Source organism: Panthera tigris, chromosome D3 (assembly GCF_018350195.1).
Source record: "Panthera tigris isolate Pti1 chromosome D3, P.tigris_Pti1_mat1.1, whole genome shotgun sequence".
NCBI classification, from domain to species: domain Eukaryota; kingdom Metazoa; phylum Chordata; class Mammalia; order Carnivora; family Felidae; genus Panthera; species Panthera tigris.
In genome coordinates this window covers 33,004,703-33,030,460 of record NC_056671.1, presented here as the reverse complement: position 1 = coordinate 33,030,460, position 25,758 = coordinate 33,004,703, and the positions used below count along the sequence as shown (strand labels likewise).

The following is a 25,758-nucleotide window of genomic DNA, read 5'->3' as shown; positions in this document are numbered from 1 at the left end:
TTGCTCAACACGCCTGAATGATACTAAATTTAATCCCAAACATTGAATTTATAGCATTATGTGAGGGGAAAAAAAACATGATTTTCAATGAGTTTTGTTTCACCTGCTGCCAAGTCAAAAGACAAAGATTCACATCGAAATTCTGTGTGACTCTTGAATCTTTTGTTCATTGGCATGTTCGTCATGCTAACGATCCAATAATGCAGCACACTGTAAGCCTGTTTCTATCAAGTCACAAGAAAACTGTGCTTATCTTTCTGTTTGTAAAGGGCCCTTTGCTAGTTTAGACAGACCTATCCATTTCGACATTGTGTCCTACTGAATGTTTTCTCTCTCACCTGGGGTAAATTCCCGTTGCAATTGTAGTTGTCTTTCCTTTTCTCGTCTAAACATTGAATTTTGGAAGGAATTGGATATGGTCTTCGATAATCATCTTACAAGTTGATAATAACTGAAAAAGAACTGCTTATGAAGGTTATTGACTTTAGTTTTCTGATTCATTTCACCCTCATTATATCGAGTTCTTGAAGACTGGTATTAAATTAAATGTGCCTTGTTACAACACCTCTTGGTGCAATAATGCAGGAATGTGTGTAATTCATGGTTTGGAATCAGATTCTGACCGTGGTGTTAAAATTTTTCTGCAAAATACATTTCCTTTTACCAGCTCATGAGGAAAGGAAAGGAATGACTCTGTGGATTATTTCTTAGGCCGTGATGAGTTCCAAAAGTTATCTTTAGATCTGGAAGCACTTTATTAAAAGCCCTTACTTCAATCTCTTGAGTCACTGGGCTTTTGCCTAGATGGTTCCTTACAGGTGCGGAGTGTGAGAATACATGTAGTTGAATACCCTTGTGTAAGTCGACAGATGATACAGTGATATGGCCAAGTTGTTCATAATACTGGCAAGCAGTCAAGATCTTAACATAGTCTGTAGGTGGCCAATCTTCCACTTCCACACCTATGTGCACACATGCGATTGCATTATTGCTGTTCAATGATACCTTCCATTCCAAGGTAGTATGCCTCCATGCCAATTCAGTACCTTCCTAAAGTAATGACAAGCCTCACTTTATTGTTAAATATCTGAAACAGAGGTCCGGGCTTCTGGGGATACAGGTGGTAGGTTTTAAAAGTTATTTTCGCACTCAGTTCAGCAATCACATCAATATCCACATGTTTCTGGACACAGGCTGGGGGCAGGATCGCTCTCTGAACTAACAAATGTGTATGTAAGAGCTTCTCTCCTTATTATTAGCAGATAGCACCGAAGAAAACACTCTGTTATTTTCGTACTTTTATCTCAGTAACATTTCATAAACGAATAGGGGATTTTCCTAAGCATTTCCTTCTTTGTTTTAACGTGTCAATTCTACTTCTCGCATACAAATTGATAGTTTGTTTTTTTAAAATGATCAAATCGGTGTTGTGACTGCTTGAGAAGAAAACCGTTTGGGCTCACTGTGGCCACACGAGTAAAAGTCACAGAAGGTATGATTGAATACAGTTGAAGCTATTGTTGATTTTAGAGCCTATAATGAGGGTAAAATGCTCAATCCTGTAATACTCTGTTTTTTACCAAATGACCATGTGACATAGAGTCCATGTAACTTTCCTGCAAATGTCTGAGCTTACTTGAAGGCATTACTTTAATGGTCTTCCTCACTGTCAAACGTAATGCTGTGACTTTGGTTTGTTCTTGCTTATTCTTACCTTCTGTTGTATTGCATTTATTCCCTCAGGCCCGGACCCAGTACTCTGGGCCTGGTTCTTTCTTCAAAATAAAAATAACAAACTACAGTGCTTCTGTTCAAGGATATAAGGCCCAATTCATTCCGTGTGCAACTTCACGGATGGAGGCTTCAGATACGGTCTGAAACCGTTGGGCAAAATTACCTACCTTCTGGCCATGTTTAGTGATGGTCACGCAACTAATTTTAAACAAGCCAAGGTGTTCCATTACCTTACAACGCACGAATCCAAAAGATCACGGAAGACATCATGTTATGTCGTCCAAAAGACACCTCAGCATTTGAAAACTTGAATGTACCTTGAAAGTGCTACTATGTTTTTCCCCCGCAATGATGGTACAGTTCTTGTAGCATCGGCAATACGTACGCTGGGTCTCTTTTCTCTGATAAACTTAACGTAACGCTCAAGCCGACAAAGATGGGATTCTCAAATTTCTTTAAGTCTCTGGACATTTCAGCTTCCTCTGCTCCTTTTAACACAGCAATATGTTCTTGCAGGGAGAAGATCAGGCAAGGCAAGGCACGGACAATCCAGACCGTCTGTGCTTTGTGTCTTCTGGTCAGTATGGTTCTCCTCACATTTCAGTGAGCAGCCGGAGTTCCTTGTTGACCAGAAGCCCAACAGCGCTAAACCATATCGGCCATGTCTGCCGTGCCTCAGTCTGTCCCGTGCTACGTGTAGAAACAGCCAGAGTGGTGGTGGTGGTGCTGTTTTTGTAGTTGTTTTTTTTTGTTTTGTTTTGTTTTTTTAATGTTACCTGCCCATTTCCTCCTTGTGGCAATGCGTGTGTGTGTTGTGTGTGGGGGGGAGGAGGGGATGGTTTTTGTGTTTGTTTAACTCTTTCAAATGTCTTGCCATGTATGCTCTGTCCCCTGTGTCACATGCGGAGCAGCCAGGTCTGCAGAGTGTAAAGTGAAGTCGAAGTCGGTGATGCCGATTCTTGGTCCTGAATCAGCCTAATTGGCGTCTCTACCACACGCCGGACCCATTCAGACAACACCAAATCCTCTACTTCACTTTGGCCTCGTCTAAAGGACCCAAATTGCCGACTGGTCTGAGTTGTGAAACTGTAACCATTTTCCATCCACTATTTTGGCCATCTTGGTAACAAAACTGGTTGCTGCAGAGTTGATCCGGTGTTATCTGTGTAAAATTTACAACGAAGAAGGAAGAGAATATCAGATGAACCCAGCAGTGGCCAGTTTTCTTACATGGCATAGACAAGGCCTCATGCTCTGTAGACCCGACCACACCAACACCATGTAGTGTTAGCCCAGAATGAGTTCTCTTCATCTCTTGTTTTTCCCCCCCTGCCAACATCTCTTGCTGGTCTTTTGTGGACAATGTGTATATCGGTGGGGGGGGCAGTTCACTAATAAGCCCTTAATGATCTCATCTCTCTTGCAAGAAATAAGTAAATATTTTGTTTTGCTTAGTGGTCAGGAGTGGAGATTATTATTTGTTTGAAACGGATAGTGAAGAGGAGGAAGAGGAAGAACTGAAAAAGGAAGATGAAGAACCTCCGAGAAGGTCCGCTTTCCAGGTAATTCTGGGGTTGGGAAAACCATGCCCTTTGCTGGTTGAAGGGCTTTTCTTTCCGACAGACCTTGAATGCAGGACTAGACTTCTTCTGCCATGTTCACGTGTGTTATAGCTTCCAGAAGCTTCTAATTTCCACCTGAAATCATCCATCCCTCATTAAACTGTAACGCTGCTTGCCCTCAGCTTCGGTGTAATTCCTGCCATTCAAGAACACTGTTCCCACCAGGTGTTTGCTCCCGTTCATCAAAAACCCTTCTGATGCTATAAACCAAAAATAAAGCTTCCCTGGGTGAACTTTATTTTTCTGTTACAAGTAGAAGGTGAAGAAGACTTCTCTGACATTGCTCTGGATTGCTTGAGCAGACTTCCCATTTTGAGACGTGAAATAGTTGATCATAAAAATAAAGCACTTGCTTTGTTTTGAAACCAACGGCCACTTCATGTTACCTCAGATTTTGCAAATCCATTTCATTTGTGTTGTCAAAGGTTTGAGACTGTACTGCAGTCATGAAAACAGCCAGCACAGTCCTAATTTTTACATCTTAGCTGCCTTTCCTTTTCAGAATGTGCCACCTCATTCTTGGTGACATAGCTCACCAGCCTAATACGGTGTACCCAGTGATTGTCTAAGCAATGCTTGTTAGCGATGAGGACTTGTCAGTAGAGTTACACATGGGGTGAAAGCTTGGCATATATTTCTTTTACCAAAGAGTCACTTATGAGAACTGTTCTTTCCCGTTCATTACAATCCAAGACATATGGAGCGATACCCATCAAGCCACATGATGTGTCCATGAAAAGGTCTTTGTCACTTTGCTGACCGGGTCTCCTCAAGCTGCAGGGTTACATCCACCCCTGTATTCCCAACAACATTGAAGAACTAAATTATTTATGGAGTCACCTTGCTCTGATGCTTCCTCGCTGGCCCCATCGCTACTTGAGTTGTGTCTCTTAAAGATGGTGTCTGTGCGCGTGGCTGGCTCGTCAAATACCGATGACCTGACGTGTGTATCTTTATTCTCATGAGTTTCCTTATAACCATCACTCATTCAGCCAAGAAGAGAACATTCCTCACCGTGTTTATGGATTACATGCAATGGCTGACTATTTTCCTATTCCGAACCGACAAGCAAAGCACATTTGTTCCAGCTTCAGTGATGGGGCACATTTTAACCTAGCTGATGTAACTGTAGAGACAAATTCATACTGACGTCATATGTAAAATTGTTAGTCTTTGATGTTTTTCTACTAATCACTCTCGCTTTGTCCTTCTTTGTAGAGAGCTATTGGGAAGTTTGCGTCGGCCATTTTAGCCTTGCCAAAGTCTGTCATTAAACTTCCCAAAACTATTCTTCAGTATTTAATCAGAGCTGCAAAGGTATTTGATGTTTCACTGACGTGTGGTGTGTGACCCTCCGCTCTGTAGAAATTTAGACAAGCAGATCCCTGTCGCCTCCATCTGCATTTTCCCTGCTCTATAGGTCGTACAACGGAGGAAGTATAAGAACTTAAAATATTAGGGAAACATTTCCAAGGAGAGTTTTGAGAAGCCAAATTTCTTACTATTTCATTCTTGTTCTTCAGTTGACACGAGAGCGTATCGAGACATAGAGAGAGAAAATGCAGATACGTATCTACTCTGTCCTTCTTGTAGTTTGGCCTACGTCACATCTCATTTGAAAAGGGTCACATCTGGTTGCATGCGTCAGTCATGATGTGTAAAATGTGTGATAATCGTTCTCAGAAAGCTGGTAAAATTATGACCAAGGTAATAGAAGACTCATTTTTCTCCACCTTCTTGTTGGCTTCCTTTTCAAGTCTCCATCTTCCCTCAATCAGATATCATCTTCCGTTTTACTATCCTGCCTTTGGTACAATTCCTCACAAGACCGTGCTGCCATGTACGGTCTGTGGAGTTTCTCACGCCCATGTCACCAGAGAGAGTGCGGGATAAACTGCGAAGAGGCTATTTGTCAATTAACCTAATGCACAGCAGAAAGTATCCAGCTACCTGGGCGGTAGCCACCCATTATTGAAAATCATAAATAATGAATTACTGTTCATGTACTTTATAGAAAGCTGGTTCTGTGCACTTAGTCTGGGCAGGCACTTAAACTCTCAGGTCTTTATGCTCATGTGTTAAGCAAATGTTTGGATAGTGAGGGGGACCAGCGCTTCTCCCATTTTACCTGGGACCTTATTTAAATGCAGGTTATGGAAATTAAGCAGGTCCTTGAAATTCTGTATTTCTCTCAAACTCCCGGGGGACAGACAGCTGGGGGTCTATCTTGAATAGGAGGGTCTAAGCTTCTAGGTTCCTCCCATCTTTAAAATGCCAGCGTTCTGATTGCTAGTTTAATATTCTATGTTTTAACTTCCCTAAGATTCTTTTTCTTTTCTCTTTTATGACTACCATATAAGTCTCTCCATTCATATTTAAGAATTTATATGAAAGATTGCAATGTAATTATCCCCGTCTTACTTTAAAAACAAAAACAAGAAATAAAATAACTTCTTTCAGACAACATAAAGAAAGTCCTGGGTTACACATGAATCAAAGGACACTTTATTAAATTTAACCAATTTCCGTTAAGGATCTCCATTCGCTTCAATAAAGTCCTCTCCTGTTTGAAAAATTAAATGCTTTTTGCATAGTACATTTTCAGGAAAATGAATCTCATTCCCCCCCCCACTAGGTAAGATAAGCTTAAGATAAAAATCATATGATAAAACTTAAGATAAAATTTAGGATAAAGTAAGTGAGTGAATAAATGAATGAATGAATGAATAAATAAGTAACTAGAATTTAAGATAATGTTGAGAATACAGACTAATAATGGCAATTTGAAGAAACCAAAGGTCATTTATGGACATTTTCTTGTATTTTTTGTACTTATGGTTAGTGGTGTGGGTGTCCCATGAACTTGAACAGTGGTTATGGCTGCAATGTGAGAATTGAGAAGTTTCAGTAAGAAACTTCCATTTCTCCACTCAATAAGAATTGGGATTTTTCCTCCTACTTTGTCATCACCATTTCCTGAAACAGACTGACCCTCTATCAAATGTTCCTGGCACTATACCGAGTTTGTAGCTCCAAACGTCAACATTAAGATAATTTACCTACAAATAGGGACTCCTCATAAGATTTTCTTCCCCTCTCTTTTTCCCCCTTCTTTGAATTATGTAAATTCTCATCTTAGTGAGAAAGCTTCGTCATTTGGGATTATAGGTAGAACCAGGAGTTTCCTTTTAATAAAGCAAAATCTTTTTTTTTAATTTTTTTTATGTTTATTTATTCTGAGAGAAAAGTAGAGGGAGAGAAAAAGTGGGGTAAGGGCAGAGAGAGGAAGAGAGAGAATCCCAAGCACAGACCTGATGCAGGGGCTCAAACTCACAAACCATGAGGTCATGACCCAAGCCCAAACCAAGAGTCTGACGCTTAACCAACGGAGCCACCCAGGTGCCCCAATAAGGCAAAATCCTAATGATACTCCCCCATCTACAAGAGTTCTGCAATTCTGTCCTAAATGACCCTTGTCTCTCTCCTTCTCACCCTCCCTCCCCATTTTTCTCCAGTATAAAAGAATTCCTCCAACTTGTATACTTAATGCATTCACAAACCCTGAATTACTCTTTTATTTTCTATCTTGGGGATTCTGGCATTATCTAAAAGCAATATGGTCATAACCCTTTTTTTTTTTTAAGAAAATGTCACCGTATGTTGCTCTTAAACCTGAAAATTTCTTGCATCTAGCAGTTCAGATTTTTTTTAAAGAATCAATATTTTGTGGAAGCAATTTGCTTATTAATTTACTAAACCTCAAAGATATTCTTTTTGGTAGGTGACAGGTTTAATAAGCAAGGGAACTTACATATTTGGCAAAGATATTCTTTCTTCTTTTTTAATTTTTTTTAATGTTTATTTTTGAGAGAGAGACAGAGACAGAGACAGAGCATGAACAGGAGGGGGCAGAGAGAGAGAGGGAGACACAGAATCCGAAGCAGGCTCCAGGATCTGAGCTGTCAGCACAGAGCCCAACAGGGGGCTTGAATTCACGAACCACGAGATCATGACCTGAACCGGAATTGGATACTTAATCAACTGGGCCACCGAGGCACCCCCAAAGATATTCTTGATAGAGTTCCCAAGTAGCATGCTTAGTAAACATCTACCATAAATTCCTTCATGTGGTCCTTCTTTGTCCATTGTCAGTTCATTTCTCATTTCTCAAAATACATTTTTGGCAGAAAATAGGATTATTTTTTGCCTCTTGGATTTATTATTATTCAGAAACAATACAGATGTTACACTTGTGTTAGTTGCCATTAGATTCAGATTTCTACCATTGGGAAAAAAGAAATTCTCTTCCTTAGTCACCCATGACTTTTACACTTCCGTACATCAAAAAATTGGGTCCCTCTTTATTTTTACTGACCTCACAATGCCTGTGGTTTGCTTACACTGTGTTTTCCAAGGATTCCTGAAATCTGAAAGTCATACAGAGTACAGTGAAAGTGTCTGGGTTTACAAAGTGCCCCCACAAAACAGCCCTCCAACTTGAACATCATAATAGAAAACCCAGCTTCCCTGAGACCCAGGTGGCTTTGTGGGTGCATGAGGAGCATGCCTGCTTGGCTTCGTGTTTACAGATGGCTGACTTTGTTTACCAGGGTTTTCTTTTTGTTCCTTCTGCATGATTTGGGAGACTATTGGTGGGTGGACTGTTCAACATTGCTCTGCGGTGGTTATCGGTTTTATCATATTAACGTAACCGTTTTCAGCTCTTGAATGAAAATGACAAAAGGCAACCAAGGTCACCACAGTTTTCCTTCCAGAACATTCTGGAATAACTCTGTAACCTTAATAGCGCACTCATTTTTCCTTTCCAAATACTAATCAGTCTACAGAACCCTTTCTCAAGTTGCTGGTCATAGCTGTTTTTCACAAGGGAGAGCATCAGATATACTAAACTCTTTTCCCAAAGTAAATGAGTAAACGATGTTTTGTTTTTGACTCAAAGTTTATTAGTGAGGGGAGAAAACCACTCCAGTGACACTTAGCAAGAGGTCCAGCTTATTCCTATTGTGTGTAATACAAAAGAGTCAGTCACTGTCACAAGTGGTGGTGGTACATGGGGACTTGGGGGGAATGATGGTCACCCAAAGTATCTCCTGACTGTGATACCAAATGAAATACACTCCTACAACATCTGTTTTCATATTTTATTTCATGATCATGGAAATAGCACAGGTCAACTGAGAATACTGAGGGATGTGGGAGCAGAAGATTTAGTTTGTGCTGGCAGAAAAATATGTATATATTTCCAAAAGTCAGGAAGCTTGGTGTTGGTCCCTTTTCTTTTCATTTAAATATTAAAAAGGCAGAAAATAATTTAATTTTCTCCCTTCAGTTTGTTTATCAAGCCTGGATCACGGACCCTAAAACAGCACTCCGACAGAGGCGCAAAGAGAAAAAAAGGTCTGCAAGAGAAGAACAGAAAAGAAGGAGAAAAGGATCTGGGGATGGTGAGTGTTGAGTGAGCGCAGGGCCCAGCCAGCACTCTCTGTCCCTGTGGCCCTGGTATCCCAAAGGGAACCACAAAGGACAGAAGCTTTGGAGGAATGACATTCTTACATTCTGAGGAATGCACAGAGTTCTACTTGTCCTTCGTTACTTGTGTCTGACCCTTGGAATAAATAAAAATGTAAATTTAAGTTAAGGTACATTTTATAAAATAGAGAGGAACAAATTAAACTCAAAGTAGAAGGAAGAATTAATGTTTTAAGCAGATGTTAAATTATAGAAAAGAAATACAAGACAAGATCTATCATTAAGTGAAAAGCTGTTCTTAGAAAAAACTAGTAAAATGGGTAAACCTTTGGAAGTTTGATTAAGAAGAAAAGGAAAAACACAGTATCAGGAACCAAAAATGGAACGTAACTACCAATGCCATATTCCACATTACATTTGAAAACATACGATAGGAACACATTTCTAAAGAGGGGAAAAACTCCAAGCTACAGCTAAGCACCAAAAGTGGAGTGAAAGTTCAAGTGGGGCACTCAGAAAAAATATTTGCATTATATATGTCAGACTAAAAAATAGTATTCTGGATATATTAAGGACTTCTAAGAAGCAGTAAAAGAAAAGTTCAACCCAATAGATGAATAGATGTGAAAAACAATTCACAGATCAGGAAATGGAAATAGAGGAGCTCAGCTTCACTACTAATAGGAGAACCACAACCCATATTTTGACATACTGTTGTTTTGTTGTTGTTGTTGTTGTTGCTTTACCTATTGGATTGGGAAAAACCCAAACATTCGCTAATTTGTTAACATCACCATTTGGGGTTAGTGGGAAGAGAAGTGTTTGTATGAGTTACAACCCATATAACACGACGAGCGGTGTCGTAGAGTAGTGCGTCCCCTTTGAACAGCAATGTGTTGATATCTGTAAAAATGTTAAATGTCCATCTCCCACTACAGATCTATCCCTCTTCTAGACATGTGGTTCAACTTGAAGCAACATCTGCACATGTGCACAAGGACCCATGTCTAAGAATACCTATCAAACATCATTTGTTTTGTTAATAACAAAAACTTGGAAGCATTCTCAATGTCTACATAAAGAAGAGTCAAGTAAATTATGTTACTATATATTATAAAATTCTATTCAGTAGTTAAAAAAGTGAGATGGATTATAGCTGATCCTAGAACAATGTGGGGGTTGGGGCACTGACCCTCACACAGTCAAAAATCTTGTATAACTTTTAACTTCCCCAAAACTTAACTAATAGTCTACTGTTGACCAGAAGGCTTACTGCTAGCATAAACAGTCGATTAACACACATTTTGTATGTTATATATGTTATATACTGTATTCTAACAATAAAGTAAGCTAGAGAAAGGAAAATGTTACCAGGAAATCATAAGGAAGACAAAATATATTTGCAGAACTTTACTGTATTTATTTAAAAAAAAAAACCTCCACGTATAAATGGACCTGCACAGTTCAAACCTGTGTTGTTCCAGGGTCAGCTGTACTTTGAACTTGACATACTGTTAAATGAAAAGTACTGTGTTACAAATGGCAGCACATTATGAAACCATTTATGAAACAACGGAAACCAGCGTTCCTCAAGACAGTATTTTGCATTTTTAATGCATGCATATAACGGTGTATAAATGCAAGAGAAAGATCAGGAAGCATACTTATCAGTTACTAACGGTGGTTACTTCTGGGGGAGGAGTGGGGAGACTGAGATTAAGTGGTATGATTATCTGTTATATTTTGATTCATTACAAAGAACATATACATCGATTTTTTGTGTGAAATTAAAAATGTATTCAAAAATCAAAGAAAAGCATAATTACTAATGGAACTCTAACTGCACAATCTGTCTCCTTTTTGACCATTCTGCCCCCTGCTGCCTCCTGGTAGCTTTAATTTGATTTTACTTTATTGGTTTGAAAGACAACATGAAGACACAGCCAATGTAACAAGTAAGCAGTCAAGAGCTAGGTGCAGAATCTCCCTTGGAAACCCACCCCCACAGGTGCCAAAGCCTCACAATATGTAGTGTTCATTTCCAGCCCTTACTTATGTGTGTATGTAAATATGCAGGCACCATTTCCTTTGTTTACTTTCAAAAATGAATCCGTGCTATACAAATCACTCTGGGGTAATCATTAGCAATGTATCATAAACATTTCTCATATTAAGTATTTATAAAACTATATCCTCCTTTTTTTAATGGCTGCAAAATACTCTACAATATGGATATGCATAATTTATTCAACTATTCCATCACTAATGGACATTAAGTTTGCTTTCAAATTTTTGCCACAATGAATAATGCTATCATAGATATTCTTGCACAGAAATTCATACAGTCATACATACATGTGGGTGTGAATGTGTGTGTGTGTGTGTGTGTGTAGTGTAAAGCCACAAAGAATACAAACTTTCCACAGAAAAGTCATCAAAAGTGGGATTTCTGAGTTAGGGGGTGTGACTTGTTTTTTTTACTTTAATCTAGTTTCCCAAAAGGTTTTAGAAATTTATACTCCTACATGTAAGGGATAGGAGTGTCCATTTCCCTGTACCCTTACCCTATAGGATGTTATTACTTTTTTTTTTTTTACTGTTGGTCTTTCTTAGGGATGACAAATGACTTTTGTTTTCATTTGAGCTTTCCTAACTAATAAGACTGAACATTTTTTATTTCCTATTTTTCATGGCATTTTGCTTCCCAATCTAAGATTTAAACATTTTTATCATTTTCTGTAGTATCATTCTACTGGGTTGTTTGCCTTTATTAATTTAGGGACTATTTATATGTTAGGGATAGTATCCTTTTTTCATGTGTTACAAGTTTGTTTCCCCATCCAGTTTTTATCTTTTGATTTAGTTTATGGTATCTATTATCTAAACAAGTTTTATTTTTTTGTGATGTCAACGATGTCTCCATGTCTTTTTGCAGTTTCCAGGTTTCCATGTTGCTTAAGAAAGTCTTTCCCCCACATATAATACAAATGGTCTCCCTTATTTCCTCCCAAGTCTATTTACATGTTGAATTTTTTTTTCCACTTGCATAGTATTTTTTTATTAATATATGAAATTTATTGTCAAATTGGTTTCCATACAACACCCAGTGCTCATCCCAAAAGGTGCCCTCCTCCATACCCGTCACCCACCCTCCCCTCCCTCCCACCCCCCATCAACCCTCAGTTCTCAGTTTTTAACAGTCTCTTATGCTTTGGCTCTCTCCCACTCTAACCTCTTTTTATTTTTTTCCTTCCCCTCCCCCATGGGTTTCTGTTAAGTTTCTCAGGATCCACATAAGAGTGAAACCATATGGTATCTGTCTTTCTCTGTATGGCTTATTTCACTTAGCATCACACTCTCCAGTTCCATCCACGTTGCTACAAAAGGCCATATTTCATTCTTTCTCATTGCCACGTAGTATTCCATTGTGTATATAAACCACAATTTCTTTATCCATTCATCAGTTGATGGACATTTAGGCTCTTTCCATAATTTGGCTATTGCTGAGAGTGCTGCTATAAACATTGGGGTACAAGTGCCCTGATGCATCAGTACTCCTGTATCCCTTGGGTAAATTCCTAGCAGTGCTACTGCTGGGTCGTAGGGTAGGTCTATTTTTAATTTTCTGAGGAACCTCCACACTGCTTTCCAGAGCGGCTGCACCAATTTGCATTCCCACCAACAGTGCAAGAGGGTTCCCGTTTCTCCACATCCTCTCCAGCATCTATAGTCTCCTGATTTGTTCATTTTGGCCACTCTGACTGGCGTGAGGTGATATCTGAGTGTGGTTTTGATTTGTATTTCCCTGATAAGGAGTGACGTTGAACATCTTTTCATGTGCCTGTTGGCCATCCGGATGTCTTCTTTAGAGAAGTGTCTATTCATGTTTTCTGCCCATTTCTTCAATGGGTTATTTGTTTTTCGGGTGTGGAGTTTGGTGAGCTCTTTATAGATTTTGGATACTAGCCCTTTGTCCGATGTGTCATTTGCAAATATCTTTTCCCATTCCGTTGGTCGCCTTTTAGTTTTGTTGGTTGTTTCCTTTGCTGTGCAGAAGCTTTTTATCTTCATAAGGTCCCAGTAATTCACCTTTGGCTTTTAATTCCCTTGCCTTTGGGGATGTGTCGAGTAAGAGATTGCTACGGCTGAGTTCAGAGAGGTCTTTTCCTGCTTTCTCCTCTAGGGTTTGGATGCTTTCCTGTCTCACATTCAGGTCCTTTATCCATTTTGAGTTTATTTTTGTGAATGGTGTGAGAAAGTGGTCTAGTTTCAACCTTCTGCATGTTGCTGTCCAGTTCTCTCAGCACCATTTGTTAAAGAGACTGTCTTTTTTCCATTGGATGTTCTTTCCTGCTTTGTCAAAGATGAGTTGGCCATACGTTTGTGGGTCTAGTTCTGGGGTTTCTATTCTATTCCATTGGTCTATGTGTCTGTTTTTGTGCCAATACCTTGCTGTCTTGATGATGACAGCTTTGTAGTAGAGGCTAAAGTCTGGGATTGTGATGCCTCCTGCTTTGGTCTTCTTCTTCAATATTACTTTGGCTATTCAGGGCCTTTTGTGGTTCCATATGAATTTTAGGATTGCTTGTTCTAGTTTCGAGAAGAATGCTGGTGCAATTTTGATTGGGATTGCATTGAATGTGTAGATAGCTTTGGGTAGTATTGACATTTTGACAATATTTATTCTTCCAATCCATGAGCAGGGAATGTTTTTCCATTTCTTTATATCTTCTTCAATTACCTTCATAAGCTTTCTATACTTTTCAGCATACAGATCTTTTACATCTTTGGTTAGATTTATTCCTAGGTATTTTATGCTTCTTGGTGCAATTGTGAATGGGATCAGTTTCTTTATTTGTCTTTCTGTTGCTTCATTGTTAGTGTATAAGATGCAACTGATTCCTGTACATTGATTTTGTATCCTGCAACTTTGCTGAATTCATGTATCAGTTCTAGCAGACTTTTGGTGGAGTCTATCGGATTTTCCATGTATAATATCATGTCATCTGCAAAAAGGGAAAGCTTGACTTCATCTTTGCCAATTTTGATGCCTTTGATTTCCTTTTGTTGTCTGATTGCTGATGCTAGAACTTCCAGCACTGTGTTAAACAACAGCAATGAGAGTGGGCATCCCTGTCGTGTTCCTGATCTCAGGGAAAAAGCTCTCAGTTTTTCCCCATTGAGGATGATGTTAGCTGTAGGCTTTTCATAAATGGCTTTTATGATCTTTAAGTATGTTCCTTCTATCCTGACTTTCTCAAGGGTTTTTATTAAGAAAGGGTGCTGGATTTTGTCAAAGGCCTTTTCTGCATCGATTGACAGGATCATATGGTTCTTCTCTTTTTTTTTTATTAATGTGATGTATCACGTTGATTGATTTGCGAATGTTGAACCAGCCCTGCATCCCAGGAATGAATCCCACTTGATCATGGTGAATAATTCTTTTTATATGCTGTTGAATTCGATTTGCTAGTATCTCATTGAGAATTTTTGCATCCATATTCATCAGGGATATTGGCCTGTAGTTCTCTTTTTTTACTGGGTCTCTGTCTGGTTTAGGAATCAAAGTAATACTGGCTTCATAGAATGAGTCTGGAAGTTTTCCTTCCCTTTCTATTTCTTGGAATAGCTTGAGAAGGATAGGTATTATCTCTGCTTTAAACGTCTGGTAGAACTCCCCTGGGAAGCCATCTGGTCCTGGACTCTTATTTGTTGGGAGATTTTTGATAACCGATTCAACTTCTTCTCTGGTTATGGGTCTGTTCAAGCTTTCTATTTTCTCCTGATTGAGTTTTGGAACAGTGTGGGTGTTTAGGAATTTGTCCATTTCTTCCAGGTTGTCCAATTTGTTGGCATATAATTTTTCATAGTATTCCCTGATAATTGTTTGTATCTCTGAGGGATTGGTTGTAATAATTCCATTTTCATTCATGATTTTATCTATTTGGGTCATCTCCCTTTTCTTTTTGAGAAGCCTGGCTAGAGGTTTGTCAATTTTGTTTATTATTTAAAAAAACCAACTCTTGGTTTCGTTGATCTGCTCTACAGTTTTTTTAGATTCTATATTGTTTATTTCTGCTCTGATCTTTATGATTTCTCTTCTTCTGCTGGGTTTAGGATACCTTTGCTGTTCTGCTTCTATTTCCTTTAGGTGTGCTGTTAGATTTTGTATTTGGGATTTTTCTTGTTTCTTGAGATAGGCCTGGATTGCAATGTATTTTCCTCTCAGGACTGCCTTCGCTGCGTCCCAAAGCGTTTGGATTGTTGTATTTTCATTTTCGTTTGTTTCCATATATGTTTTTCTCTAATTGCCTGGATGACCCACTCATTCGTTAGTAGGGTGTTCTTTAACCTCCATGCTTTTGGAGGTTGTCCAGACTTTTTCCTGTGGTTGATTTCAAGCTGCATAGCATGGTGGTCCAAGTGTATGCATGGTATGATCTCAATTCTTGTATACTTATGAAGGGCTGTTTTGTGACCCAGTATGTGATCTATCTTGGAGAATGTTCCATGTGCACTCAAGAAGAAAGTATATTCTGTTGCTTTGGGATGCAGACTTCTAAATATATCTGTCAAGTCCATCTGGTCCAATGTATCATTCAGGGCCCTTGTTTCTTTATTGACCGTGTGTCTAGATGATCTATCCATTTCTGTAAGTGGGGTGTTAAAGTCTCCTGCAATTACCACATTCTTATCAATAAGGTTGCTTATGTTTATGAGTAATTGTTTTATATATCTGGGGGCTCCTGTATTTGGCGAATAGACATTTATAATTGTTAGCTCTTCCTGATGGATAGACCCTGTAATTATTATATAATGCCCTTCTTCATCTCTTGTTACAGTCTTTCATTTAAAGTCTAGTTTGTCTGATATAAGTATGGCTACTCCAGCTTTCTTTTGGCTTCCAGTAGCATGATAAATAGTTCTCCATCCCCTTACTCTCAATCTAAAGGTGTCCTCAGATCTAAAATGAGTCTCTTGTAGACAGCAAATAGATGGGTCTTGTGTTTTTATCCATTCTGATACCCTATGTCTTTTGGTTGGCGCATTTAGTCCATTTACATTCAGTGTTATTATAGAAAGATACGGGTTTAGAGTCATTGTGATGTCTGTATGTTTTATGCTTGTAGCGATGTCTCTGGTACTTTGTCTCACAGGATCCCCCTTAGGATCTCTTGTAGGGCTGGTTTAGTGGTGACAAATTCCTTCAGTTTTTGTTTGTTTGGGAAGACCTTTATCTCTCCTTCTATTCTAAATGACAGACTTGCTGGATAAAGGATTCTCGGCTGCATATTTTTTCTGTTTAGCACACTGAAGATATCGTGCCAAGCCTTTCTGGCCTGCCAAGTTTCAAAAGAGAGATCGGTCACGAGTCTTATAGGTCTCCCTTTATATGTGAGGGCACGTTTGTCCCTAGCTGCTTTCAGAATTTTCTCTTTATCCTTGTATTTTGCCAGTTTCACTATGATATGTCGTGCAGAAGATCAATTCAAGTTATGTCTGAAGGGAGTTCTCTGTGCCTCTTGGATTTCAGTGCCTTTTTCCTTCCCCAGTTCAGGGAAGTTCTCAGCTATTATTTCTTCAAGTACACCTTCAGCACCTTTCCCTCTCTCTTCCTCCTCTGGGATACCAATTATGCGTATATTATTTCTTTTTAGTGTATCACTTAGTTCTCTAATTTTCCCCTCATACTCCTGGATATTTTTATCTCTCTTTCTCTCAGCTTCCTCTTTTTCCATAACTTTATCTTCTAGTTCACCTATTCTCTCCTCTGCCTCTTCAATCTGAGCTGTCGTCGTTTCCATTTTGTTTTGCATTTCGTTTAAAGTGCTTTTCAGCTCCTCGTGACTGTTCCTTAGTCCCTTGATCTCTGTAGCAAGAGATTCTCTGCTGTCCTGTATACTGTTTTCAAGCCCAGCGATTAATTTTATGACTATTATTCTAAATTCACTTTCTGTTATATTATTTAAATCCTTTTTGATCAGTTCATTAGCTGTTGTTATTTCCTGGAGATTCTTCTGAGGGGAATTGTTCCGTTTGGTCATTTTGGATAGTCCCTGGAGTGGTGCGGACCTGCAGGGCACTTCCCCTGTGCTGTGGTGTATAACTGGAGTTGGTGGGCGGGGCCGCAGTCCGACCTGATGTCTGCCCCCAGCCCACCGCTGGGGCCACAGTCAGACTGGTGTGTGCCTTCTCTTCCCCTCTCCTAGGGGCGGGATTCACTCTGGGGTGGCGTGGCCCGTCTGGGCTACTTGCACACTGCCAGGCTTGTGGTGCTGGGGATCTGGCGTATTAGCTGGGGTGGATAGGCAAGGTGCACGGGGGCAGGAGGGGCAGGCTTAGCTCGCTTCTCCTTAGGTGATCCACTTCAGGAGGGGCCCTGTGGCAGCTCAAGGGAGTCAGATCTGCTGCCGGAGGTTTGGCTCCGCAGAAGCACAGAGTTGGGTGTTTGCGCGGAGCGAGCAAGTTCCCTGGCAGGAACCGGTTCCCTTTGGGATTTTGCCTGGGGGATGGGCGGGGGAGATGGCGCTGGCGAGCGCCTTTGTTCCCCACCAAACTGAGCTCTGTCGTCCGGGGGCTCAGCAGCTCTCCCTCCCGTTGTCCTCCAGCCTTCCCGCTTTCTGAGCAGAGCTGTTCACTTATGACCTCCCAGACGCTAAGTCGCGCTTGCTGTCAGAACACAGTCCATCCGGCCCCTCTGCTTCTGCCAGCCAGACTCGGGGGCTCTGCTTGGCCTGCGAGCCGCCCCTCCGCCCCGGCTCCCTCCCGCCAGTCCGTGGAGCGCGCACCGCCTCGCTGCCCTTCCTACCCTCTTCCGTGGGCCTCTCGTCTGCGCTTGGCTCCGGAGACTCCGTTCTGCTAATCCTCTGGCGGTTTTCTGGGTTCTTTAGGCAGGTGTAGGTGGAATCTAAGTGATCAGCAGGACGCGCGGTGAGCCCAGCGTCCTCCTATGCTACATGTTGAATTTTTATTCCATGAAGTAGAGATCTACTTTGTTTACTTTTACATAGATAGGCAATTATGCTATAGCCCTGCTGACTACTATTTAATTCCGAGGGAATTTAAATGCCACTTTTGTCAATATTAAGTTCCTAATTATTCTTTGGTATGTTGCTGGACTCTGGACTTTGATCCACTATCCTACTGTCTAGCTCTGGGTCAGTGTCATCTGTTGAGTTCAGTAGCTTATAGAGGTTTTAATATTTAGTGTTGCAAGTTCCCCTCACTACCCCATTTATTTTTCCAAACTTGTATTTGCTCTTTTCAGACATTTGTGCTTACAAAATTCATTGACTGGCTCTAAAAATGTGTCTTTTAGTCATCTTGTAAATACCTCATTGCTCTGTGTCATAGCGACTATTTCATGCGCAGATGTTGACCTTCAGATTGAAAACAGCAATAATTAGAAGATACCGGGACTGAAATAGATGTTTATTTATTTCTTTAATAAATATTTTTTTAGCCACTTCTTCTTTGGTAGAGGGGCTCATCTATTCCAGATTACTTTCAGACAGAAGAAGCACACCTTCCTAAGTGCCAGGTGTTGCCATAAGTGCTTTCTATGCAGTAACTCATTTGTCCTTACAACAGTCCAAGGCATTTTACTCTCCCTGTCCCACAGATGAGGAAATGAGGTACCAGAGAGGGAAGGAACTGGCCTCTGGTCACACAGCCATCCAGATGGGTCTGGAATTCATGCAGGCATCGTGGCTCCAGACCCTCTATCTTGACAAATGGGGACCACAAGTATAGGGGAAAATCCCTTATGGTGTAGAAAGTGCAGAGTTTCACTTAAAAAATTAAGCACAGATAAAATGGTGTGGGACTAGAAGGAAAAAGGAGAACTTATAGCTGGGAGTATTAAGGAATGCAGTGCTTCATGAAAAACTCTTTTAATAGAGCCTGACATCCTGCCAGAAGAAAGCAAGGCCATGTATGAAAACTAAAGGGCAGGTCAGCTTAGTTGATAAAGACAGGATGTGAAACAGAGTAGTGGAAAACAGCATAGAAAGTAAGTTTGAAAAGATTAATTGAAGTTAGATTGTGAATGGTTTTAGTACCATTAGATAAAATACATGGGGCCCAGTGAAAGTTGGATTTTCTTTTTTACATAAACAACAAATAATTTTTTTAGCTTAAGTATAATGTGGACATATTGTATGAGACCTACCCTAAAAAAAAAAAATGTCGTTTTTCTTAAATTCAGATTTAACTAGGTGTCGCATATTTCCATTTGCTAGATTTGACATCCATAGCCTGGAATAAAAGACTAAGAAATAAAATGAGACCCTATAATGCCGTTTTATGGGGTGACACACTAAAATATGTAACATTACTCCTAGGTGCTCAAAATTAAAATTTAATGGTATGTCTCAGGAGTCAGCACACTTTTTCTGTAATGAGACAGATAGGAAGTAAATGATTTAAGTTTCGCAGATCCTAAGTCTCCGTGGCAACACATCTCTGCCGGTGTAGGGTAGAGGTAGCCACAGACAATATGTAAACATATGGGTGTGGTTCTGTTCACTAAAATCTGAATCTCCTATCATTTTCACATGCCAAAATATTGTTCTTTTTGGGTTTTTTTTTCAACTATTAAAACTATAAAAACCCGGAATTCATAGGCCATTCAACAGTGGTAAGCTGGCAGGGTTTATCCAGTGGATTATCATTTAGTCATTCTCAGTTACACCTGATTCTTATTCTGGAGTGGAGTAAAGAGAATCTGAGAGCTATGAATTCTTACAGCTTTCCCCCCGAGAACTCTTAAATTAGGCAGAATATTCCAGATTTAATTACAAAATTCCTTTTAGTCCAGGAGGGTAGTGTTGACATTTAATTTACCCTAAAAGGGTGTAACTCATGTTTGTTCAACACACTTCGCAGGTCCTGTGGAGTGGGAAACCCGAGAGGATGAACCAATCAAAAAGAAATCTGATGGACCAGGTAAAAAAATAAAGACAAATATGAGCTGGGGGAAATTTGAAAATGTTGCTTTCCCAGAAGGTATGTCGTGGAAGGCTGCCTAAAAACAATTAATCAAATACTGTTTCTGGACTGTGATTAAATAATCAATGTGTCATAAAATCTCATTTCTAGTGAAATTTCAAAGTGACTCCTAAAGGTAGATCTGGCCTTTACACTGTTGGCTCAAATGTTGGATTAGAGTCAGTTTGTAAATTCTTTTATCCAAATACCTATGAAAGGGGACTTGGGGGAACACATTATACATGTTCCATAGAAGCCATCAAAACAAAAGCACAAAAGATATTGGCAATTAATTTTAAAGAACATAGAATGTGTTAAGTGAGAAGTAAGTACAGTTGGAGAAGTGAGAGGTACTCTGGAAACTTAGGTCAAAGTCCTCACTTGATGAAGGGAAAACCAAATCCCAGTGAGTTTGCTCAGGACTCTAACAGCTACTACGTGACAGAGTCAGGGACAGAATCCGTGTCTTCTAACGTCTAGCTCAGTCATGGTGTCACTTGGGCTTCCTGTCAGATGTGACTGGGAGGAAGATTTCTCCATGAAGGAAAAAAAAAAGGCAAAACAAAAGCCTCCAACTGAAAAAAACTCAAATGCCTCTCCAATTCCATAAACATGCCATTTCCTCTGTGTCCCCAGGTTCGAACTCCTGTGTGTATTATTTATCTACAGGCAAGATTTTGAGGCGTTCTGATTCTTTTCACAAATACTGCCAAAGATGCCATTTGCTGACCCAAAATGAGACTTCCCGAAGGCTGTCTAACACTATCTGTGGCACAGTTACTTTACCCTGAACCCCCATTTCCAGATTATTTCACTCATACATATGTGAAGCCAGATAATTCTATTATTGCTGCAAAACTTCATAGAGTAATAGTAGCTAACACTTTAGATCACACATCTTTGCCGGGTGCTTTTCCAAGAGCTTTAAGGCATGTTAACTGTTTACTTCAAAAAAAAACCCTCTCTCCCATTTAAGAGATAAGAAACTGAGGCAGAGAAAGATTAATTAACTTTGCCAAGTCTTTCCAGAAACCAATATTGCACTGTCTAGTAACTAACTAGAATTTAAATAAAAATTTGTAAAGAAAATAACTAGAGAAAGAGAGGAAGGAAGGAATGGAGGGGAAAGAAAAGAAAAAAAAAGGAGAAAGAGGAGAGAAAGGAAAGAAAGAAAAGAGGAGAAAGAATGTAAGAAAGAAAAAAAAGAAAGGGAAGAAAAGAAAGAAAAAGAGAGAAAGAAAAGAGGAGAGAGAAAGAAGATAAAGAAAATAGATGGAAATAAAGAGAAGAGAGAAAAGAGAAAGAAAAGAGAAAGAAAGAAAGAAAAAAGTAAAAGAAAAGAAGAAAGAAAAAAAGGAAAAGAAAAGAGAAAGAAAGGGAAAGAAGGTGAGAAAGAAAGGAACTTTGCCAAGTCTACAAAACTACCACGGGGTAGAGTTGGAATGTGAACACAAAAGATCTAAATCCAAAGTGTGTGCTCCTAACCATTATGCTTTACTGCCCCTATGGCTAAAAAAATAAATAAAACTTAAAAATGCAATCTCACATGTTAGTTTGTGATCACCAAGTTAATAAAGTATGTTATTCGTGTCTCCAACACAGCAATTTTAGTTTTGCCATCAGGACCAGCCTTAGCAAAACTGGAATAATCATATGTATCCTCACCACCTCTCAGGCAATAATTGTGAATATGAGAAAAAAATAAATTGTCAGAAATGTAAGATGCTAAGTTTATTAATAGGTGTAACCTCCAAGTCCCTCAGCCTCTCGGGCTCAGACTCTCTTTTGGTGTCTACACAAAGCAACTACAGATTCCATCCAGAGCACTGTAGGAAATACATATCTTGGTCAAAATTAAACCCAAAACGGGCTGGGGGGGGTGGGGGGACAATATAGGTGTCCCTGGCTGCCTCTGGCTCAGAACTGCTCTTCAGTGGCATCTGCAGGACCTCACTCTATTCAGCTTCATGTAGCTGCTGGTCCCTTCCTGGGCTTCTTTGCTCAACAGAGGATACTCTCATTTCCTTCCTTCCTCAAGTGCGCCTCTTGAAAGACTGTTAGGTCTGACAACATTTAATGAGGCTTTGGGGGAGAGCAGGGGTGGGGAGCAGCAGAGACAGGAAACAACTTTAAAGGGAAAGTCAGTGATCACTACTCCTACCTCAGTGTCTCTGCCCAGCTGGTGCCTCTGGAGCCTGGCACATTAGATCATTCCCGCTTTCTTCCCCAGGTACCAGCTGGCAAGTCCAAGATCCCTGTTCCTTCAGTAGGTAGAACTGTTCAACTTCTTTGTTTCTTTGCCTTGCCCGCCTGGACTCTGTCCTGAGGCCACGCCGCTGTTAGCTCAACTTCCTTTTGATGGTTCTCCTTTTCAGAGCAAACCTTTCCCTGAGAGAAATTCTGCCTTCCTCCTAGGCAACCCAATTCACAAACATTTTTTTTTTCTATTACAAAGTTAAATGCTGAGTCAGACTGTGGGATTTAGAAAGAGAGAGGATTAGTGGTGAGTCATGAAAGGGTCACATCTGATTGCACTGGCTGGATTCGAGATTAGGTAAACTATACAACCTCCGGGGTCAGATCCCGCCTGCTGTTTTTATATGGCTTGTTAGCTAAGGATGATTTTGATTTTGATTTCATTTTGTGGTTAAAAAAGTCAAAAGATATGAAAATTATGGAATTTAAATTTCATTGTCCGTAAATAAAGTTTTATTGGAAACCCAGCCGTGCCCATTCATGGACAATGCAAACAGCCTACAGCTGTTTACACAGCACACCAGAAAAGATGAGTTATAATAGAGACAGTATGGCCTGCAATCAGATCCTGTCCAGCAAAAGGATCTTACATAAGTCCATAAAGGCTAACGCCCTTTTCTGCATGCTACGGTCATGATTTTAAACTAGAATTACAGACTATCATCATTAATCATGAATTTTCTGCATGCTCTAGTCATGATTTTAAACGAGAATTACAGACTATCATCATTAATCATGAATTTTCTGCATGCTCTAGTCATGATTTTAAACGAAAATTACAAACTATCATCATTAATCATGAATTTTCTGCATGCTATAGTCATGGTTTTAAACGAGAATTGCAAGCTATAATCATGAATCATGAATTCATTTTACTATGGCAGTTGAATCTGGTTGTCTCTCTCTTTTTTTTTTTTTTTTTTTTTTTTACTTTTTCTTTTTTGGTGGGGAAAGGTTAAAGGATACAAGTTGTTTTCCTTGGCGGTGGTGGTGGTGGTGTTTTGTGTTTTTACTAATAAACATGAAGACAATTTGTAATTCATTGTGAGGTTCACTAAGTGTTCACTTTATTGCAGCTGATGTGTGAAGTCGCTAATAAAACTAAATTTTTTTAATGCCAAATTAAAAAAGAATTCTCATGGGCTCAAAATTTGGCAGCATGGCTTGAAAGGTTCCTCGTGTGCCAGTTGAAAAAACCCACTGGCTTACAGGAACGAATGAGTAGGGCAGGCAGTTAAGATGCCATCTTCACTCTTGGATTTTGATTCTGCCCTAAAATAAGTCAGGCCACAGCTGTGGGACCGCCTCAAACTTAGCAATGATCAGGGAGCTCCCGAAGAACTCCGTGAGGGAACCAGAGAGACATGCGTGTTGCCCTGAGATAATGTCACACACACAGTGCCAATCTGAACCGAGCTGCAGCCTGCCCGGGCTCCCTACATCACGGTCGCAGATAAGGAAGAGAACCCAAGTACATCAGGAATCTCACAGCTCCTGCTGGTTTGCACAGGACTGATCCCATGTGCAGAATTCCATAGTTAGCCCATCACAGTATAATTAAATAGGAATGAGGAAGATGATTCAGGAGTATGGATATACTCCTAGTATGTGTACTGAGCTCTTTCCAAAATAGCTTGAAGGCGATTTCACTGAAATGTAGCTGCAGTGGGAAGCATCGAAGTCTTACTGCATCAATAGAATTGTTTCCAAAGATAATTATTACTTAAGAAAAGAAGAAATTTATAGCGAAAGCATGAAAGGACCCGGTTTCCTGGATAGATACAAACTGTTTCCACCCCTGTGTCAACAAGAGAAATCTCTTGGAATGCGATCTCTACTTCTGTTAGCTGTATCTGGACCTATTCTGACTGATGTTTTGACCAAGGATTAAAAATTCTATCCAAGTTTGGTTTTGATACAGCCATCAAAACCAAGTGCATGTGTAGAAAGACCCACCCATAGCTTCCTATACCGCCCGTCCTCCACGCCCCCCGTGATGCTGAGGTCCACACGCCCCACACCATATTGGGTATGCAGGTCTGAAACCACATCTGCCTTTGGTAAAACATCGCTGTGATACACGACGGCAAAATGGCTGATGGCATTTTGCTCCGTTGAAATCTCGTTGCTTTTCTTCCTCCTAGACAACATCATCAAGAGGATATTTAATATTTTGAAATTCACCTGGGTCCTGTTTCTGGCAACAGTGGATAGTTTCACAACTTGGCTTAACTCCATCTCAAGGGAGCATATTGACATATCTACGGTTCTGAGGATTGAACGATGCATGCTGACCAGAGAAATTAAAAAGGTAACACTGTTGGTATAATTCTTTTTGCTTCTTCTCACACTGTAAACATTTTAAAAGTCAGTGTCTAGAACTTCAAACAGGATAACACAAAATCTACAGTCTTTCAGACAGTCTTAACATAACCCCTTTGTTTTTCTGTATATCTCAATCTGTTCCACGCTCAGAATTAAAATAATCAGACACTACATGCACGTGCACACATGTACACTCACACACACACACGCACATGCAAACGCACACGCACACACACAGCCCTGGGACAGTGGCCAGTTGATTCGTTCTGTTCCCTCCCTTCACCAGTTTGCAGGTGCACAGACGCTGCTGTCTCATGACGGATTATGTTGTTTAGTCTGGGAAATTTGGTCTGAAACTTCTCATAGGGGAAATTAAGATATATGCAGAGCAACAAAATATGGTAACATGTGGTTTATAGATAGTATTTAAAACTGATAGTTTGTTTCTGAAAAAGTTACTGTCACTTAACAAAATTATCTACATATGAGAAGGGATTTGTTTTTTTTAAAGTTTCTATTTTTATTGAGATAAAATTGACATGCAACATTATATTAGCTCCAGGTGTGCAACATAACGATTCGATATTTGTATATCGACATGATCACAGTTAGTCCGCTTAACGTCTATCACCACACATAGTTCCAATTTTTTTTTTTTTTTTTTTTGCGATGGGAACTATTAAGTTCTAGATTTTTAGAAACTTTCAAGTATGCAGGACAGTCACCATGCTCTACACGACATCCCTGGGACTGATGTATTTTACATCAGTAAAAGTTTGTGCCTTTGACTCCCTTCACCCATAACCGAGAGGGGATTTCTTGTTAGCCTTGCCCAGCGATACCGGGGGCCAATAATTCAATGAGTCAACATCAATCCCCACCTTGAGTAGCTTTGTTTTAATCCTTGCTTAAGGAGCGCGTGATGGCTGAGAGTTGTTGGTATGGAGAAACTCGCAGGCAGGTGAGCACTGTGGCAATGTCTTCCCCTCCGCAGGGCAACGTTCCCACCCGGGAGAGCATCCACATGTACTACCAGAACCACATCATGAACCTTTCCAGAGAGTCGGGACTGGACACCATTGATGACCGTCCCGGCACGGCTTCAGGTGCACAGACAGCCCACAGGATGGATAGCTTAGATTCACATGACAGTATCTCCAGGTATTTCATGTTCTAAACAATGGGTTTGCTTTTGACAAAGGTAAAAGAGGTGGGCTTCGCCAATATGAGGAATGAATGTGTGAAATGAAAGTTAATCAAAAACTTACATGGATCCCCACCCCCTTTGGGCTACCTCCCTGCATGCAACAAAGCAAAAGGAATACTGTCCTCCCCTTGACTG

General features: G+C 40.0%; 1 protein-coding gene across 8 annotated transcripts in view; it reads left to right on the top strand.

Moving 5' to 3' along the window:
- Positions 1–25,758, top strand: part of LOC102966393 (piezo-type mechanosensitive ion channel component 2) — a 468,901-nt gene that overhangs the window by 399,843 nt on the left and 43,300 nt on the right. For all 8 annotated transcript variants that reach the window (XM_042961476.1, XM_042961473.1, XM_042961474.1 and 5 more), the window contains 5 exons: positions 3,190–3,296; positions 8,707–8,821; positions 19,734–19,793; positions 24,236–24,402; positions 25,411–25,577. In XM_042961476.1, coding sequence (XP_042817410.1) covers positions 3,190–3,296; positions 8,707–8,821; positions 19,734–19,793; positions 24,236–24,402; positions 25,411–25,577 — 616 coding nt within the window. The remainder of the gene's footprint in view (positions 1–3,189; positions 3,297–8,706; positions 8,822–19,733; positions 19,794–24,235; positions 24,403–25,410; positions 25,578–25,758) is intronic.